This window comes from Felis catus, chromosome A2, assembly GCF_018350175.1.
Source record: "Felis catus isolate Fca126 chromosome A2, F.catus_Fca126_mat1.0, whole genome shotgun sequence".
NCBI classification, from domain to species: domain Eukaryota; kingdom Metazoa; phylum Chordata; class Mammalia; order Carnivora; family Felidae; genus Felis; species Felis catus.
In genome coordinates, this window is record NC_058369.1 from 81,009,420 (window position 1) to 81,029,497 (window position 20,078).

General features: G+C 39.4%; 1 protein-coding gene across 3 annotated transcripts in view; it reads left to right on the plus strand.

Moving 5' to 3' along the window:
• RELN (reelin) overlaps nucleotides 1-20,078 on the plus strand; it is a 536,751-nt gene that overhangs the window by 211,770 nt on the left and 304,903 nt on the right. For all 3 annotated transcript variants that reach the window (XM_019825367.3, XM_019825368.3, XM_011280339.4), the window contains exon 4: nucleotides 12,276-12,346. In XM_019825367.3, coding sequence (XP_019680926.3) covers nucleotides 12,276-12,346 — 71 coding nt within the window. The remainder of the gene's footprint in view (nucleotides 1-12,275; nucleotides 12,347-20,078) is intronic.

Genomic DNA, 20,078 nt, shown 5'->3' on the forward strand with positions numbered 1-20,078 from the left:
GTACATGTTTTTTGTTGTTTATAATCAAGGATCTATTACTTGTGGTTTTCTGAACCAGGAAAATTGCTGATAAAGCTCACTTGAAGCCATTTAGAAGTTAGACAATAAAAAGTCCTTTATCTTGATACACAACACTCCTCCGTTCAGTTTTAGAAGTGTAGCATGTGAGTTGGGAGCTTTTGACAGATGTTTGACACCTGGGTATAATCCTTCTTGATACATGAATCAGTCCACTCAGCCTTCCATTACTCTAATATTCTGTGATCACTCTTGAGAAGTTTGGCATTTCTGCTGCTTTTAATAGCTAATAAGAGCAATCCTTTTGCATGCTGACAAAACAGAGCGTGGTTTTATCTGCTTGGAGGTGGCTTCTCTCTCTAGACCCACTTTGTTGTTGATTTACAAAGCAAAGAAAGATAAAACTCTGCCAGGGATAAATGTTTGCCTCTCTTTAGTGTTATATATCCTCTAACTATCAGTGCTTTTTCACTAAAATGATTATTCATTATTGGAATGCGGTATCACATAGCAATTATTGAAAACACTGTGAGCATCAGAGTTCCCGCTACATTTGGTGGAATTGGGTGGAGTGCACAGGACGTCTCCAGTGATCCTTGGTGCCCTCAGCCACCACACACTCTGCTTGCAAGTGATGCCATACATCCTCAACGTGCAGCTCTGTGGCCCCCAGGCCTTGTCTGTGGCTGCCTGGCTTTCTAGCGCACCCGTCTACGGTGCCTGGTGGAGCTGCATGTGGATGATGTTGATCTTGGTCTCACTGTCCTGCAGCATGTGCCAGACCTTCAGCAGCAGCCTCTAGTCCTTGGTGCCACCATTGCTGTGTGTCTGGATCATGTTTTCTAGCCCCTGGCTTCACCTTCAGCTGTATGGCCAGATGAATGTAGACCATCTATGCATTGCCAAATTTCCACATATGCAGGCAATAGTGATCACACATCATAACCCACATCTCTTCTGGGAAGCTGGTGAATTTCTTTTGATGTGTATAGTAAGACACTCCCAGAGATCACAAACATAAAATTGTTGTGAAAAAATTACCTAGTTCAGAAAAGAGGACTAAGTGGAGTTATGGTTTTAGGCCTTGTCTCAAGTCAAACTACTTCAAGTCAAATTCATAAGTTATTCGTTGGGTTTCCATTCCTGAAATCTCTTTCACACACTAAAAATATAAAAATTGATTATAGAAATAGAACACAAATGCATACCTTTATTTATTTATTAATGATTATTTATTTATTTTGAAAAAGAGCAAAAATGCACACTACTAGGAGAGGGGCAGAGTGAGAGGGACAGAGAGAATCCCAAGCAGACTCCTCACTGTCAGCACAGAGCCCAACGTGGGGCTCTAACTTTAAGAACCGTGAGATCGTGACCTGATCTGAAATCAAGAGTCAGGTGCTTGGGGCGCCTGAGTGGCTCAGTCGGTTAAGTATCCAACTTTGGCTCAGGTCATGATCTCACAGTTGGTGGGTTCAAGCCTCATGTTGGACTCTGTGCTGACAGCTCAGAGCCTGGAACCTGCTAAGGATTCTGTGTCTCCCTCTCTCTCTGCCTCTCACCTACTCATGCTTTCTCTCTGTCTCAAAAATAAATAAACATTTAAAAAGTCAGACACTTAACTGATGGAGCCACCCAGGCGCCCCTCAAATGTATACCTTTAAAACTACTATGTGTAAACACAAAGAGTGTAAAATCTCTATTATAAACACCATTTTGGGGGGCACCTGGGTGGCTCAGTCAGTTAAGCCTCTGACTTCGGCTCAGGTCATGGTCTCACTGTTTGTGGGTTCAATCGCTGCATCCGGCTCTGTGCTGACAGCTCAGAGCCTGTAGGCTGCTTCAGATTCTGTGCCTCCCTCTCTCTCTGCCCCTTCCCTGCTCTCCCTGTCTCTCTCAAAATAAATAACCATTAAAAAAATACCCTTTTGGGAGAAATTTTTCTGCATAGGCTGAATCTAATGATAATTGTATAGAAAAATGGCTTTTTTCTTATTGTAAGCTCCAACTTTTTTTCATTTTTCTGTTTTTTATTTTCACTTGCTTTCCTTTCCTTTTTTCTTTTTCTCCCAGGGACTTTCAAATCACATTCAAAGTTGGAACTATCTTTTGGAAAATTCCTATTGCTGATTTAATATGCCAAATGCTTCCAAAAGTCTTTGAATTGAATAAGAAAGATCATTCATGGCATCTTTTTCAGTGATGCCTTGCTTGTTTTTTAATGGAGATTAACCTCCTGTTATAAACAATAAACTTTCCTTTCAATGATTTCTGCTAGATTATTTGGAAAATTTTTCATGCTTCTATATCAGTGCTTGTAATTTCATCCCAGAGATCTAATTATAGGCTAACTACTTCTCTCCTTAAAGAGATAAAAAAACATCATTTGTTTGCACTAAAAGGTCCTTATTTAATGTCTCGACTGAGCTTGTTGTTAAAATTCCAAAGACAGACAATGCCTTTGACAAAATTCTTGCCAGGTTCAGAGATATATGGATTCGTAGCATCTTATATACTCAGGCAATCAATTCTTCTTTAACCTAATTAACTGCCCAGGGTGTTAATCTTTTCACTACAGATTGCAGGGGTTTAGTCTTGGTGAATTTGGAAGGCATCAACCTTGGTTTTTGTGTTGGTTAAAGTTATTAGGCAGTCATGAATATGAGTTTGTTACTTACCATTTATTTGAATTTATAGTAGGAATGTCTGCCCGAAGAAAGGCCTGGGCTGCCAAATGAGTCATCATATGTTAGGAAGTTCCTAGGTGAGAGGTATGGAAATAAGCTGTGCTTTCCTTGGAGAAGGTGTCTAACACTATCTGGGATATCCAAGGAGCCTTTATAAGGGCAAGAGATTCTTGAATACATTTAGAGGATGAATAAGAGTTTTGGCAAGAGACTTCCATGCACAGGGGATAGAATATGAAAATTCCTGGCCCGTGAGAGAAGTCATGCCTTCTGGAACTTGTGAAAAGCATTCTATGGCTCAGTTACAGGGTATAGTGGGAGATGAGGCATGGACCAGATCCTGAAGAATCTTTTAGACCATTCTAAGGAATTTGACAGATCCTTTAAGTCATAGAGAGCCACAGAAGGATATCAAGCAATTTTAGCAAGAAAATTGGCACAGTGTGAAAATTGGATTGGCATGGGGGTCAGTCTGGAGGGGGTTTCCAATCAAGAGAGAGTTGCAATTTATCAGATGGCAAGTTATCAAATCCTGAATTAAAACAGTGGCTGTGAAGATGGAGAAGAAGGGTAAATTTGAGAGTTAATAAATAAAATTGACAAAATTTGCCAGTAAAAGAGGAAGTAAATCTAGGATTCATTTTTTTTTTGACTTAAATGATTGGGATAAAGTTTGTATTTTACATGCATTAGGGAATATAGCTGTCCTAGAGTTGTATATTGCCTACATGCAGAATCCATTTATATATACACACATGTATTAAATTATAAAATAAAATGAAACAAAAATGTAACTATTTAGAAAAGAAGTTCTTGTGAGCTGGCGCAAGCCTGCTGTAGTGCACCTCTGCTACTATGCACTGCACTGCTCTGGGAAGCACTCCTGTCGGTGCAGACTGCATCCACCATGTCTTTGTCCGTGTGTGTACATGCTCATGTGTGCTCACTTAACTCGGAATCATGGGGTCATAGGGCTGTAGAGCTTCAAGGAGCTTTTTTTTTTTTTTTTTTTTTTTTAAAGCAAATCAGGAAATTAACCGGACAGGTTAAGTTACCTCCCAAAGTCACAGACTTAGTTTTGTTTTGATTAAAACTCTATATGTTGGGGCACCTGGGTGGCTCAGTCAGTTAAGTGTCCGACTTCGGCTCAGGTCATGATCTCACAGTTTGTGAGTTCAAGCCCCGCGTCTGGCTCTGTGCTGACAGCTCGGAGCCTGGAGCCTGCTTCGGATTCTGTGTCTCCCTCTCTTGCTGCCCCTCCCCCACTCACGTGGGCGCGCGCATGCGCGCGCGGGCTCTCTCTCTCTCTCTCTCTCTCAAAAATAAACAAACACTCAAAAAAATTAAACCCCACAAAACTCTATATGTCAATTTTAGTAGTTAGCTTTGCTGAGTTACTATTAACCAATGATTTATTGGCCCTATTTGAATGATATTATTTATATATGTTCTTTGTCTTACTAATGAAAATTCTACCTTGATCAGAAAATAGGATTCAGCCGTGAATTTGGTGGTCTTTAAGAACACATAGACTTTGTGATTGCTGGGTAGTGAACATTAATGCTGAAACGTGTTTGAGGAAATATTTATGCATTTGACAGAGGGAAGAATGGTATGGTTTAGGAATGAAAGATATAATTTTAAAATGAGAACAGTAAAACTTTGAAACGCAAAAGCATTGTTAAAATGTACACAAACTATTACCATTTTGCAATGGTCTTGGCACAGCTTGAGAGTTTAATATAAAAAAATTTCTCCCTGAAATTATTCATTACTCCTTTTATATGTTTTAAAGAGTTTGGTTGTTTTTTGTTTGTTTTAATAAGGGTCAAGCTGTGTCCACAACCTAATTAGCAGTAATTGGCTCATGAAAAGGGGACAAGAATCTTTGCAAGTGAACTGATTCCTTTGAATATCAAATTTACCAAATTCAGACCACTTCTCTCCTTTCCCATGTCCCACATATTTAGTAACATTTCCTGGTGGGCGGTTAATGTCAGATCACTGATGAATGAATGACCTTCCAACTGTGAATGGATAGGACACAGTAACATACCAGACCTCAGTAAAGCAGGAGAGAATTGTGGGAAAAGTAACCTTCTACTGGAAGTCAAGCACATTGCCCTACCTTTAAAAATGATTCTTTAAGTAATTTGTAAGCAAAATGATTCATGAAATAAAGAAACAATATGCCTGGGTAGGCATTGTAACAACTATATTACAACCCCATTCTGTTCCTTTTTTGGAAACTGGATCGCAATGTTGCACATTGGAAGTGAATTGTGAACTGAAAAGTATAATTTTGATTCCCTCAAATGTTGAAGTCATTTTGACCTGTGCCTAATGGGGCATAATTTCCTTTTAATTAACTATTCCTACTATTCCAGAAGCTTGAAATTTATTTAGGTAGAGAGACTATACCTGAAGAGTGAATATTATTAAGATCTTCAACTAATAATTGTTGTTATTAACCCTGTCTTCATGTTGGAAATCTGAAGCCTAGAGTGATGAAAGAAATTGTACAAATCCAGATAGCTCATAAGTAGCAGCTCACTACTTTCTTTTTTAACGTTTATTTATTTTTGAGACAGAGAGCATGAACAGGGGAGGGGCAGAGAGAGACGGAGACACAGAATCTGAAACAGGCTCCAGGCTCTGAGCTGTCAGCACAGAGCCCGACACGGGGCTCGAACCCATGAACTGTGAGATCATGACCTGAGCTGAAGTTGGACGCTTAACCGACTGAGCCACCCAGGCGCCCCGCAGCTCACTACTTTTTAGATGATGATCTTCTTGGGGCGCCTGAGTGGCTCAGTCAGTTGATTGTCCAACTCTTGATTTTGGCTCCAGTTGTGGGCCCAAGGTCATGGGATCAAGCCCTGTGTCTGGCTCCGCAGTGAGCATGGAACCTGCTTGGGATGCTCTCTCTCTTCCTCCACCCTTCTCCCCACACACGTCTCCTCTCTTTTTAAAATAAAATGCAAAAATAATTCAGGTCTTTCCGATTCCAGACACTGAGCTTCAACATCGTGCCTCAGCTGGATATACACTAATTCTTAAATGGCTGGGGCAGGCAGCTGCTCTAGGAGTTCAGTTAAAATCAGATTCTGGAATGTTTTTTTAAGTTCATAACAATGGCTATTTCAGGCTCTGAATATGGTGATCATAATGAACTTTCTTCATTTGGTAGAATCTATAGAGCTTTCAAATTATAGACTGTAACAGCCCAAAGGAATTTTAAAATTACTTACTTAATAGGGATTCTTGTTGGCAAACTTCCTCTAGAAATATCTGCATCTCCTAAGAAGATGGTAAGTACTTACTAGAAACTTATTTAATAAATTTGGTCTGCTCCTCAGAACAGTGAACAATGAGGATTTTTTGACCTCTTCTGAAAAATTACTGCTACTTAGGGAGAATTAAGTGAAAGTAGTGCCAACATAGTTATTAGCACCACAAATTTGATAGATGTGCCCCTAAAAGAACACTGTAAATTATGCTAAAATAATTCTGAGAATGAATAAGGCCTGTCACCATCTATCATAGCTGTTTATTTTTATAAGAAAAATATAATGTGGATTAAAAATTGGAGGGCAATTTTTGAGTCTTTCAACTCTGCTTTTAGCAATTTTTGAATATATGTAATATATGTAAATATATTTTAATTTTAAATGTATACGTTTATGTTCATATATATTTAGATGTATTTTATACTTATGTCTATTTATCTTTATATAAATATATATACATCCATAGATTTGAATAAGTGCTACAATTCTATAGGTAAACCACCATAAATTATTTCATACTTCTAAATATATTCAAAGTGAGCTTGCCATTATTGACTTTGGCCACATCCTGGGAGTGTAGAGCAAACATCTCATGGTATAAAGCAATGGAACTATTTTCTTGCTGGTCACCTGGGTTCTGGTCTTTCTTCTCCCCAAGATACAATGTGAATATGTAGGCCCTTACAGTGATTAGCCATATACCTACCATAGGGTTGGGCACCTTTATATTAAAATGTTATCTAAGGGGTTTAAGAGCCTATATATATATATATATATATATATATATATATATATATTATAAATTATATATTATATATAAATTATATATTATATATAATTTATATAAATATATATTTAATAAATATATATAAATAAATATATTTAAATATATTTATATTTTAATTAAATATAATTAATTATTATTATATTATATAATATATATAAATATATAAATATATATATATATATATATATATATATATATATATAAGTGACACACATGATAATTACCTTCACCATGTGTTTGTGTCCTGTGTATCCCTCCAGGGTTTGGGCAGTGGCATAGATGAGGTTGGCATCCTGTGCCCTTGTCTTTGGTAGAGATGAACACAGACATGAGGGGTCGTGGGAGGAAATTCCTGTTGGAGGAAATACGACTCAGAGTTGAAAGGGGACTGTGGTGATGGTGAGCTGATTAGAAGCCAAGGGACTCACAAAGTACTGTAGGAGAGGTGATCAAGAGAAATGCTATTTTTTACACCTGAAACCAATATAACACTGTATGTTAACTATACTGGGATTAAAATAAGAGAGAGAGAAATGCTATTTAAATGTTTTTAAAATGTATATTTATTTATTTTGAGAGAGAGAGAGAGAGAGAGAGAGCAGTGCATGCACAAGCAGAAGGGCAGAGAGAGTGGGAGAGAGAGAATTGCAAGTAGGCTTTGCACTGTCAGCACAGAACCCAACATAGGGTTTGAACTCATGAACCGTGAGATCATGACCTGAGCCAAAATTAAGAGTTGGACACTCAACTGACTAAGCCACCTAGGCTCCCTGAGATTTCTTTCTTCCTTCCTTCCTTCCTTCCTTCCTTCCTTCCTTCCTTCCTTCCTTCCTTCCTTCCTTCCTTCCTTCCTTCTTTCTTTCTTTCTTTCTTTCTTTCTTTCTTTCTTTCTTTCTTTCTTTCTTTCTTTCCTCTCTCTCTTTCTCTCGTTATTTCTCTCTTTCTCTCTTTCTCTCTCTCTCTTTCTTTCTTTCTTTCTTTCTTTCTTTCTTATTCTCAAGTTAGTTAACATACAGTGTAGTCTTGGCTTCAGGAGTGATTCATCACTTATGTACAAAACCCAGTGCTCATCCCAAGTGCCCTCCTTAATGCCCATCACCCATTTTCCCCATCCCTATTAACCCTCAGTTTGTTCTCGGTATTTGAGAGTCTTTTATGGTCTGCCTCCCTCTCTGTGTTTTTATCTTGTTTTTCCTTCCCTTTCCCTATGATCATCTGTCAAGTTTCTCAAATTCCACATATGAGTGAAATCATGTGATATCTGTCTCTGACTTACTTTGCTTGGCATAATACCCTCCAGTTCCATCCACGTTTTTGCAAATGGCAGGATTTGCTATTTTTAAAGACAACCCCCATGGAGTTGCTGGCCAAGTGGCTAAGTTTCCAACTAGAAACAGAAAAGAAGTTTGTCCAAAAGGAGGTTAAATAAAAGGGTTTAGCTATGGACTGAAGGGTTAGAAGAGACACAAGCCATAGGGCACATGAATTTAAAGATCAGGCCCAGAAAGTAGGCTTTCCCTCTGAAAAAAGAGTGAAAACTACCTTCAGATCTTTGAACCAGATCAATGACAATGTAATGTAATGGTTAAAAGCAAGGACTCTAGGGCACCTAGGTGGCTCATTTGGTTGAGCGTGAGACTTTGGCTCAGGTCATGATCTCACGGTTTGTGAGTTCAAGCTCCATATTAGGTTCACTGCTGTGAGTGCAGAGCCTGCTTCAGATCCTGTGTCCCCCCCTCTCTCTGCCCCTCCCCTGCTCACTCTCTCTCTCATTCTCTCTCCCAAAAATAAACAAAACAAAAGAAAAAAAGAAAAAAAAAAAGCAAGGCCCCTACACTTAGACTGGTTGAATTTAAATCCTGGCTTTACCACTAGTTGTGTGACATTCGGCAAATCACACAATAATTCTGTGTCCCAGGAAAATGGGAATAATCATATCTACCTTATAGAGTTGTGGTCAGGATTAATGGAGCTAATTTATTAGAGCCTATATATATATATATATATATATATATATATATATATATATATATACATACACTTAGCAGTCACGTTATTATTACTAGTTCGACTTTTCACAAGCAGAGAATTTCAGATAATGACACTGGGCACGTGGGGTGCTTCTTAAGCCAGTTTCTAATTGCTGAGCCCTTCCTTCAAACAACATGAAATTATTAGAACTTATAAAGCCCAGATACTCTGGTTGAAGTGGTGGTGCCTGGAGCGCCCCCTGCTGCCTCTCCCTCAGACTCCCGTGGAGACCCCTAGGCACTACTCTGGAGCACATTTTGAAGACTTGGAAAGAATGGAACCTTGGATCAGGTCCTATCTGCCATTAATAGGCTGTGTGACCCTCAACATGTTCTTACTGGGCCTTAGTGCCCTGACCCATGCACCGTAAGGAGCTAGATTAGTTCAGTGGTTTTCAAATTCTGCCACTGTAAAACCCTAAGAGTTCCTGAGAAGTGTACCAGGAGGTTTTGGGGAATGGGTGACGAGGATCATGCTGGATGAGGCGAGGGAACCCAGTGACTTCAAAACCTAGGAATATAGGAACATGTTGAGATTTCATATATTTGTTTAAAGAGTAAGTACCACTGCTAAAGAAATTTTGACCAAATGATAAAAGTGCCTTCAGTTTCAATTATTCCCTAGTCCCTCAGAAATGTACTCATCAGACCAAAGTAGCAGAAGTAAAAGCATGCATGAAAACAACAAATACTAAATCTGAGGAAACTGAGTATTGGGAATGTGGTATGGACTATTCATAAGGTGCTGTGCAGTGACCAGGGTATTTCAGTATCTCTGATATCTAGGGAGAAGGCAAAACCTCTGTGACCTGATTTTTTTCTGGGTACTTTGGCCTCATTGTGTTTGTGGGAACATAGACTGGCACAATGATAACTCAGTTTGTGGATCAATGAGAAATACTACAATAGGGATGTTGTATACTCACTATCAGAATACAACTAAAGTGAACACTTGAACACTGTATGTTGTAAGACTTTTCTTGGTGGTTAATGATGTCAGAAAATATGTTCTTTCCAAAGCAAATTTCAATTAAAGTTTTCCATTTGTGATTGCTGTGTTGCTATTAGAAGTGAGTGTGAACTCAGAAGCTCTTGACTTGATTGAGATTTGACAATGAAATGTATTTAGGTAAATCAAGTTTCCATGTCCCCTCTGGGCATAAAACCTGCAATTGATTAGTGAGTCCATAGGCCATGTTTGTGGCTTGGATTAGCACTATATTTAGCCCTCTTCATTTTCAGTTTGCTAATGGCAAAGGAAAACCTATAAACACATGTGAATATATAGTGTGGTAACCTCTGTTTATTAGTAATTTTGATAATGATTAATTTTTTTAATGTTTATTTTAGAGAGAGAGAGACGGGGGGGGGGGGGGGGTGGGGAGCGTTGAGGTGGGAAGGGAAGGGTGGAGAGCGAGGGAGACACAGAATCTGAAGTAGTGCCCAGGCTCTGAGCTGTCAGCACAGAGCCGGACGCGGGGCTCGAACTCACAAACTGTGAGATTGTGACCTGAGCCAAAGTCGACGCTTAACCGACTGAGTCACCCAGATGCCCCAATTTTGATAATGATTAATATGTGACAACAAGGGCTGATTATAAACGTCACATACAGTGTGAAATGAAGGCAACCCAGTAATTTTTCTTTCCAATTTTGTCTCCTTCCCACCATTCAAAGCTCTCACTATTATGCCATTGTGTATGTGTAATATTTTTCTGTTTCACTGCTGAAATGTGTTAGCTTGGAGCAGCATCACCCATTAACACTTCAGCGTGGCTTGGTTTGTCAGATTACTTGTGGAGAGTTGGGTCCTGGGAGCTGACACTAGGGGATAGTAACAGTTCAACAGGGAATAAAAATCAGAAAGGTCTGCAGCTTGGAGAAGGAAGGTACATCCACGTAGAGACCAGAGTGGGGAATGTTGGGAGCCATGAGGTCCCATGGGCCCCACAAAGGACAAGATGTTGACTGAGAGGTACACAACTGGAGGGGAAATACAGAGGCCAAACTTTGCCCTCTGCAGACTTTGCAGTGCCTTGTACATAATCCATCTTCAGTAAATGATGGCTGAATCAAATTATTTTTTGTCCTAAGGTGGTTTTGGTAGAATGAAAGTTGAGATTTAATGTTAATATTTTTTCAGTTACAAAAAAGATTTTTGTACGGCTTATTTTCTAAAATCAATTTCCTTGAAGAGACATGATTTTCTGTTTTAAGTTTGTTCAAACAATACATTTTGTGCCAGAGAAGTACTTTTTAAGGAAAAATACTTCAAATATAAAGCATAAATAATTCTTCCTTTAATAAGACAGTTCCTATTATAGCCACTGAATAACACATCTGCTACAGGGATGTTATTTTTTTCACCAATATATGTGCACGGCTCTGATTAGAGGCGGGAAAAGATGCACATCTACTTCAAATGATGAATTAGACCCAGTAGGGAGAAAAGATGTATTTTATTATGATGTATCTTATTATTATAAGATGTATTTTATTACAGAACCTCTGAATAGCCCTTTAAAAATACTTCTAAAAAATGTAAAATCTTGGGGCACCTGGGTGGCTCAGTCAGTTGAGCAACTGACTTTGGCTCAGGTTATGATCTCACTGCTTGTGAGTTCGAGACCCATGTCAGGCTCTGTGCTGACAGGTCAGAACCTGGAGCCTGCTGTGGATTGTGTCTACCTCTCTCTCTGCCCTTCCACTGCTCATGCTCTGTCTCTCTCTCTTTCTCAAAAGTAAATAAACATTAAAAAATAATAAAATTAAAAATAAAAAATATAATTCTCTGTCTAAACTCTCTATGTGTTATGGTGACTGTTGATTTCAGAAAAGAAAGCACATTAGGAGCATCTTTCTCCTGTGTTGATATCTTATTGCTTCACAAAACATTTTATACCAGTCTCCTGAGGAAGAAATTTTAATCAGCATCCTTTCCATACCTTTTCTTCTATCCAGGATTTGCTCATATCTGCAGTTTTCAGAATAAGCACATGAATGTTACAATATCTTTACAAAGTAAAACAGGAAGATAATTCTTTTTTTTTTAATTTTTAAAAAATTTTTGAGAGACAGAGCATGAAGGGAGGGTGGGGCAGAGAGAGAGAGAGAGAGGGAGACACAGAATCCGAAGCAGACTCCAGGCTCTGAGCTGTCAGCATTGAGCCTGACTTAGGGCTCGAACTCACAAACCATGAGATCATGACCTGAGCATAAATTGGAAGCTTTACTGACTGAGCCTCCCAGGTGCCCCTAAACTGGAAGATAATTCTCAACCCAGGTGCCTTGGGTTAAGCCTTGACTCTTGTTCATTTGTATCACTGTTCAAATGCACTCAGTGTTAAAAAGATTGCATCTATACAGTAACATTTAAAAATGAGGTTTTTTGAAAAATTTTAAAAATACATTAAATTATCACCAAATTTACAAGATTTAGATTAACCTTTCCTATTCATTTTCAGGGCTACGGCAACGCACAGGGGCCAGATTATTTTCAAAGATGCTTTAGCCCAGCAGTTGTGTGAACAAGGAGGTAAGAATCATCTCGGACTCCTCTATGTTAGTTTTGTCAAAATTACTCATGGTAGGCCCTGTGTCCTATGTACTAAGTATTTCATCACTATTACTTGATCATCATGCTTTAAAAATGGAATTATTGATCCCTTCGTATTCCTAAGGGGGATTTATGGATTCGTATTTAGTAATTATCAACAAAGATCTATAGACTTCTGGAAATACTAAACATGAGCAAGAGAAACTAAGAGAAAATTTATCTTCTTTTCCTATTTTTTTCTAACTAATTACATTTAGTTGTTCTGGAAATATAAATCTTAGTAATTTTAGAATTTTACCAAAAAAACCCTATCTGTTTAATTTACCACTTAAATTTCTTGTCAACTTTGTTGAAAATGTTTCTACTTAATTGCTTTTAAACATGATCTGTGTTCCATGTCTATATTCTTGTTTCCACTGTGTGCACCATTAATTTCAGACTTGCGGATAGATGCCGTATCGTTTTAGATACGTTAAGTGGACATTAAATAGTCACATTAAATGGCTTGTACTTTTTGAGTGTCTCATACACATCCTGAGTCTCACCCATACTAGACTCACAGATGCACATATGCACATGTACCCACACACATGCACGCACACACACACACACACACACACACACACACACACACTGAAAAGGTGAAGACAGGATCCGTGCCACCACACAGTGTTTGTTCACTCTACTTCTTGAACTCCCACCTGACTTCATTTGTGTCCTCACTGTAGCATTTACCACTTCACATAGAATTTTCCTCTGCAAAGAAATAGATATACCCTTTGAGAGAAGGCTTCTCAAACATAAGAACTGTGCCTTTAGAGCTCTTTAGTTCCCCGGAACCTGGCATATGACAGCCATTCAAAAAATGTTGATAGATTAAATGCAAGTTTTTCTCAGCGATACATATATTTCTTGATTTAAGCATTTGATAATGAATATATTTGAAGCCAGTCTTTGTAAATGTCATGCCATTTTCACCATCATAGGCATAATATCAATTTTTTTATGCAGTCGTATTTTTGGGAAATTTGTCACATTAAGAATTACATTTTTGAATTTAAAGAAATTTCTACAAATTATCTCTGCTAAAGAGAATCTAATGGGCTCAGAAAGAAATGGGAAAAATTATATTAGTTTCTGAAAGGCCTAAGAAAACACCATTTATTAGTTGTAATAATATATACATCATCAATATGGCTTTATCTAAATAACATGACACCTGATGATTATTACTGGCAAATTTCTGATTGTGTACGTATGTAACTCTTGAATCAGAAAACCCCATTCTAGTTATAGTTTCAAAAATATTATCAGTGTTCTTAGGTTGAACTGATTTTTATTGTGACTTTTGTGAATGCAAAAATGTGATAGCCTTTGTAATAGGCTCAAGAACTCTGTTACAGTGTAAATCTTTTTTCAGACTGAAAATGTTCACAATACTGAAAATATAGAACACCATATAACAGTGAACATTAATGTTCTGAAAAATGCATAGTGTCAGAAAAAGATATGTCTAATTTTATTAACATTTACCATTGTCTAAAAGTTGATCTCTTTTAAGCATTGGATTTTTTTAGTCTTTTCTATTGTAAATGAATTGCTGGAATTGGGTTCATTTAAAATGAAAAGAAAAATCCGAGAAAAACCAGTGGGAAAAATTCTCAACCAGTGGGTTAAAAAAAAAAAAGCCTTATTCAGTCAGATTGTACATGAATATGGTTTACACAACGGTAGATGTGGATGTTATTAAAAATGCTATTCAGCCCAGGACCAAAGGAAAACATTAAGCTTTTCAACAACACCTAATCAATTGAAATCATATCAATCCATCCAAGATAGGGTGGCAAGAATACTAACAAGAGTGATGGCTTCCTGCTGTCAGGAATAATAAGGAAAATAATTGGTGCTGTAAACCCTATATCTATTTTGGACCTACTTTTAATTAAAACATTAATTATCTCCTTAAATAAAAGAACATAAATTTAACAGGTTATAATTTCCTATACATTGGAAGAAGAATATTTAATGTGCTTATAAAAGAGAAATAAATGACAATCATCATCACCAAAGCATAATACTTTTCAATTTTTAATTTGTTGGTTTTAATTAAATTAAACAATTAAAAAAATTTTTTTTCAACGTTTATTTATTTTTGGGACAGAGAGAGACAGAGCATGAACGGGGGAGGGGCAGAGAGAGAGGGAGGCACAGAATCGGAAACAGGCTCCAGGCTCTGAGCCATCAGCCCAGAGCCTGACGCGGGGCTCGAACTCCCGGACCGTGAGATCGTGACCTGGCTGAAGTCGGACGCTTAACCCACTGCGCCACCCAGGCACCCCAAATTAAACAATTTAAACAAAACAAATATTGCTTTGTGGAGCTTCAGGACAGCTATTATTATAAGACTTATATTGGCGGCTAAGCATGTTGAAAAAGTAAAAGGATCAGAAAACATGCTAGTGATGCCTTTGGTAGTCTATCATCTCGATCCTTTTCCTTAAAAGACATTCGTTGAAACTTGTATCTAACACCTAAAAAGACCTTTTCTTAACTCACAGTGCTAAATATGGCTATAAAAGTGAAGAAAGACCCATTTCCTGTTCTCCAGGGCTGGGCTATAAATGGCAGATCAGCTAAGTTTGCCTGGGGACCTTAGGAAAGGCTCCCCAAGGAGCAAGTTCTGAAGGGTCAACAGCAGTTTAAATAGAAAGGGGAGGAATTCCATCTATCTTCTTCTCATTCCCCTCCCCCCCCCCCCCCCCGACAAAACTTGGATCAAGCCCCATCATCTCCTTTGGGATTTGCTTAATAGCCTCCTCTTGGGATTCCCTGCTCCCACTTGCCCAGCACCCTAAGAAGGGCTGCTATAATGAGCTTTCTGAAATGGAAACATGATTGTGTCATGTCCCTGCTTAAAACCCTTCAATATCTCCATTGGAGGCAATAGTTTATCTTCAGGGTAAAAATCTCTACTGCTTATCACAGCATACAAGGAAAATCCCACACAATGTGGCTTCAGTTTGCCTCCCCCACCTCATTTCTTGTCATCCTGTCATTTCTACCTTAAAATTCCAGAATGTACCTCACTCCATCACCCTTGTATTATTTACATTCTATGCCTGCCCCCCCCCCATTTTATTGGGCTGGACTACCCATTTGTGTCTTGTCTGGCTAACTCAGGCTGTCAGACCCTGCTTAGGTATTGCCTCCTGCTGAAAAAACATCTCTGATCTCCCTCAAGCTCCTCCTCAAGCTGGTCTTGGTGACTCTTGTACATGGTGACATAATCCCTGGACATACTTCTCAAGGCACAATAATAATACAAATGGAGACACTGTCGGCACTGTTATGTGCCAGACTCCACTCTACCCATTCTACAACCAGGACTTCATTTAATCCGTACAGCAACTGTCTGAAGAAGGAACTATTATTACCTCCACTTTACAGGTGTTAGAACAAAGACACAGTGAGAACAACTTGTTTAAGGTCACAGAGCTAGGAATTGGCTGAGCTGGGACTGGGACTCAGGCAGTTTGGCCAGGAGCACATGATGATAATCATCACATTACACTGCCTTTCCAATAAAGCACTTATTTCAGCATGCACTCATTTAACTGGGCTGCCATTTTGTTTTTTGTTTTTTTTTGCATATTACATAAGAACATTATCACAGGTGCTTTGTCTTCCATTAGATACAAGCTCCTTGAGGACAGGGCCTGTGCTTTCTATTACTGAAATTGCTAAAGCCTCACACAATGTCTGGTGCATAGTATGCACCCAGTAAACGTTTATTGAATGAATGAATGAACAGTTGAATCCAACTAGTCAGATAGACGTGAGCAAGAGGAAGCTCCCTGGTAGGTCATTACAGCTAAGCCATGAGGCTGGGAGGGTAAGTGAAGCCCTCTGTTTGCTCTGGAGTTTAAATATTGTTCTGTAGACAGTGGGAAGCAGGAGGGTGACATGAACAATCTGTGTTTTTGAAAGAAAACAGGGGATGGGGGTGGAATGGGTTGCAGAGGTTAGGAATGGGAGACGGCAGAGCAGTAGTAGGATGCTGTGTCACCCTGGCAAGAGCTAAATGAAAATTCGGTCTTGGAGAAAGAAAGAGTTATGGTAGAGAGACTTCAGAGAAGATGTGATCAAAGTAGCGAGTGAGGGAGGGAAGAGGATCCAGGGTGATTCTGTGGTTTCTGGTCTGGGTGACTGGGTGGCCAGTGATAGCAGGGACTGAGAGAAGAAATGAAGAAACTTCAGGTGTTTGGGAGAAAACGTAATAATCTGGTCTTCAGCACATTGTCTCTGAGGGAATTGCTTTTCCACCCTGCAGGGCTCTCCAGCAGCCTGCTAGGAAGAGAGGCAGATTTGAGAAACATTAACATATTGGTGCTGAGGAGGGAATGTGCTCATCCAGGGAGATCCTTGGGAGAAGGGAGGAAAGGCCTCAGTGTGGAAGACTAGTGATGGCACAGGAGCAGGAAGAAGAAGGAATTCCAGAGAAGCTTGGGAGACTGGGAAACTCAAGGGAGACATTTCAACATGGTAGAGGTGTTCAACAGGGACAAAAAAGGCCTCCGAGAGAATGGAGAGGATGAAGTATGAGAAAAGCCTTGAAGATTTTGCAGTTAGAACATTATTAGCGATTTGGCTATAAATGAGGATGGTTTCAGGAGAGACTAGACTACCCAAAGCTGCCCTGTAGTGTGGAAAGCTCTTGCCCAGGCTTTGGAGACAGACATGCAAGGGAAGAAAGATTATTGTGAGTTGAGAAGTAAGTGTGAGGCAGTGTTTCAAGTTGAGGCTTTGGGCAGAAAAATCTAGGATTAAAGGGAAAGAAAGAGGGCAGCCAGAGGGGAAAGCAGACTGAAGGAAAGGATGGGGACTCTCTCTCTCTCTTTCCCTCCCCCACCCCCCTGATATCACCAGAACACATTTATAGGCATCCAGTGCCTTGCAGCAAAGACCACCAAGAGCGCCCCTGTAGCTGACAGGTTGGGTTTACTGCTCATTCCAGTACGGAGAAATCATGCCATAGAACCAGGGGACATCTCAATAAGAGGATGTTACAAAAGGAATTACTATGAGATTTGGAGCTGTATTTCATGATTCTGGCAAGGTCTTGTATAAGTGGGGCTTTGCTCTGTATTGGATGCCATAAACAGTCATTCTGGTTAGGGATCTCAGTAAACCCTAATCTACAGGGAGGGTAGACAAGAGTGAGGTTAAGCTAAAACTGGCAAAGAGATAGCACCGTCACCACTATTCCAGGAGAAGGGGATGTGTGGTGTACCATGAGGTAGACAATGTTCTTTCTGGTTGTGTCCACTTTCAGGCATCATGACGAAGTGGTCCTGTGTCTGTCTTGTCCCATCATGACCCCAGAGTGGCTTTGTCCGCAGCTGATGTTCTGTGAAGTCATTTCTGTTCTTTGGGAGAACAGCAAGGCCCAGCCGTGTCAGGTCAGCTCCTGGACACCAGGGGCTGCTTTTCCTTTCTTGAGGCTGAGGAGATAGTGCCAGTGGGCAGTCACTTACGGTTGGATTTAGACTTTATGAGGACCTTGGAATCATAGAGAGGTAGTCTGGATCCAAGCTCTGTGTAACCTTACTCTCAGAGCCCAGACGCAAAGTACAGGCTCAGTTAATGGCAAAGAGGAGGGATCTTGCTGGAGCAAAGGTTTAGTCAAGTCAGCCAGAGTGAAATAAAAAGCCTGAGAAACTAGATCAGTGTGGTGAGAATGTAGATGTTTAATTTTTCTTTATACTTACCTGTATTTTCTAAGTTTTTATAGCAAACTTATATCATTTGGGTTATAAAGAAATAACACAAGTTTCCCCCTCCACCCAAATAGCAAGTATAGGGTTATACTTAACAAGACAGAGGGACAATTCTGATGAGGCAGGTGAAAGAAATCACTTCTCAGAACTGCAGGCAAATTCTAAATTACAACTCCCTTGCCTCTTCCTTTGTGAGGACTTGAGTCTCTCAACATGATTGCTCTCTGTTGTATCGTAATTTTTATTTAACTACTCGTGTCCTCCAACTGAAAGCTTCCTGAGGGCAGGAACCGTGACTTAATTTTTTGTTTTTCTGAACAGCTAGCAATGCTTGCCATAAAAGCAGATGCTCCATGGATGCCTGGGTGACTCAGTCAGTTAAGCATCTGGCTCCTGATTTCGGCTCAGGTCATTATCTCATGGTTCATGAGATGGAGCCCCGTGTCAGACTCTGTACTGACAGTGGGACCCTGCTTGGGATTCTCTCTCTCCCTCTCTCTGCTGCTCTCTTTTTCAAAATAAATCAATAAACTTTATTAAAAAATAAAATAAAAGCAGATACTCTATAAATGTTTGCTGAAGGATCACCTTAAACATTTTGTAGTTGAAGTCACTGGCCTTTCTGAAAAATCTTTAACCCTGACTTTATGCTACGGAACACCATGAGGCAGCATGGCTGTAACAGAAAGCAGTGTCACAGAGGAATGTCCTTTACACTGACCTCAGTTTGAAAAATGTATGAATCACTATTTTAAGAAATCGGAAAATTATTCACAGTTTCACCTAAACACTAATGGGTCTCCTCAGTGCTCTTGGGACATACACTAGGTTCAGAGATTTTAGGTTTTCATCTTGAATCCTAAGGTGTTAAATAATTAACATGTCTTCTGCTGACATGTCACAGTACTGCTGAGGAACCAGGGCTTTCTATTTCTAGTTTGGGGTTGGGGTGGAAGGTGATAGGTTGTATACTCTCAGTTGTTTTGAAAGTGGAAGGTGAAGGTGAAAGTGAAAGTGGAAGGTGCTTAGGTTCATTCACCTGCAGTAGACACAGTAAAGAAGTGAATTCATTTAACATTTGGTCCTCAACAAGGATTGTTGAATGCCTACCATGGGTCCTGCACTGTTCTAGGCTAGATCTTGGGATACATCAGTGAAGAGAGCAAAGATCCCTGCTCCACTGGTGCCTATATTACAGTGGAGAGAAGAGAAACAATAAATTTGAGACATCCTAAATGGTCAAATGTGATACATGTTAGGAGATGGTAAATGCTACAGGGAAAAACAAAAACTAAAAATAGGGTAGGGCAGGGCTACATAGTTGGGTGGAAGAAGAAAAGGCAGATTGCAGTTTTAAATAGGAGAGCAGCTAAGTCAGGCGGTTTTCACCAAGAAGGTGACATCAGAGCAAAGAGCAAGGAGGAAAGGAGGTTAGCCATGTGACTATCTGGGGGATTGCTCAAAATGCCGTGAAGTGATTTTAAAGATAAACATGGTAGTGAACTACTGTCAGAGGTGATCAGAGTAATTTCAGAATAGACTGAAAACCTAAAAGGAACCAGGGGAAGTCAGTCTTTTATGGGAATTACTATTGAGCAATATAGAAAAGTCTGCAGACCTAAGTCATATCCTTCAGAATCACATACAAGGAGTCCGTTGAAAATGTTAATATGAGTGTGGTTAATATATAGACTGACTAGGGGCACCTGGGTGGTTCAGTCAGTTAAGTGTCCGACTTTAGCTCAGGTCATGATCTCAGCAGTTCACGAGTTCGAGCCCCGCGTCGGGCTCTGTGCTGACAGCTCAGAGCCTGGAACCTGCTTCAGATTTCGTATCTCTTTTTCTCTCTGCCTCTCCCCTACTCATTCACATGTGCTCTCTCTCTCTCTTCAAATTAAATGTTAAATTTTTTTTTTAATTTTAAAAATTAAAAA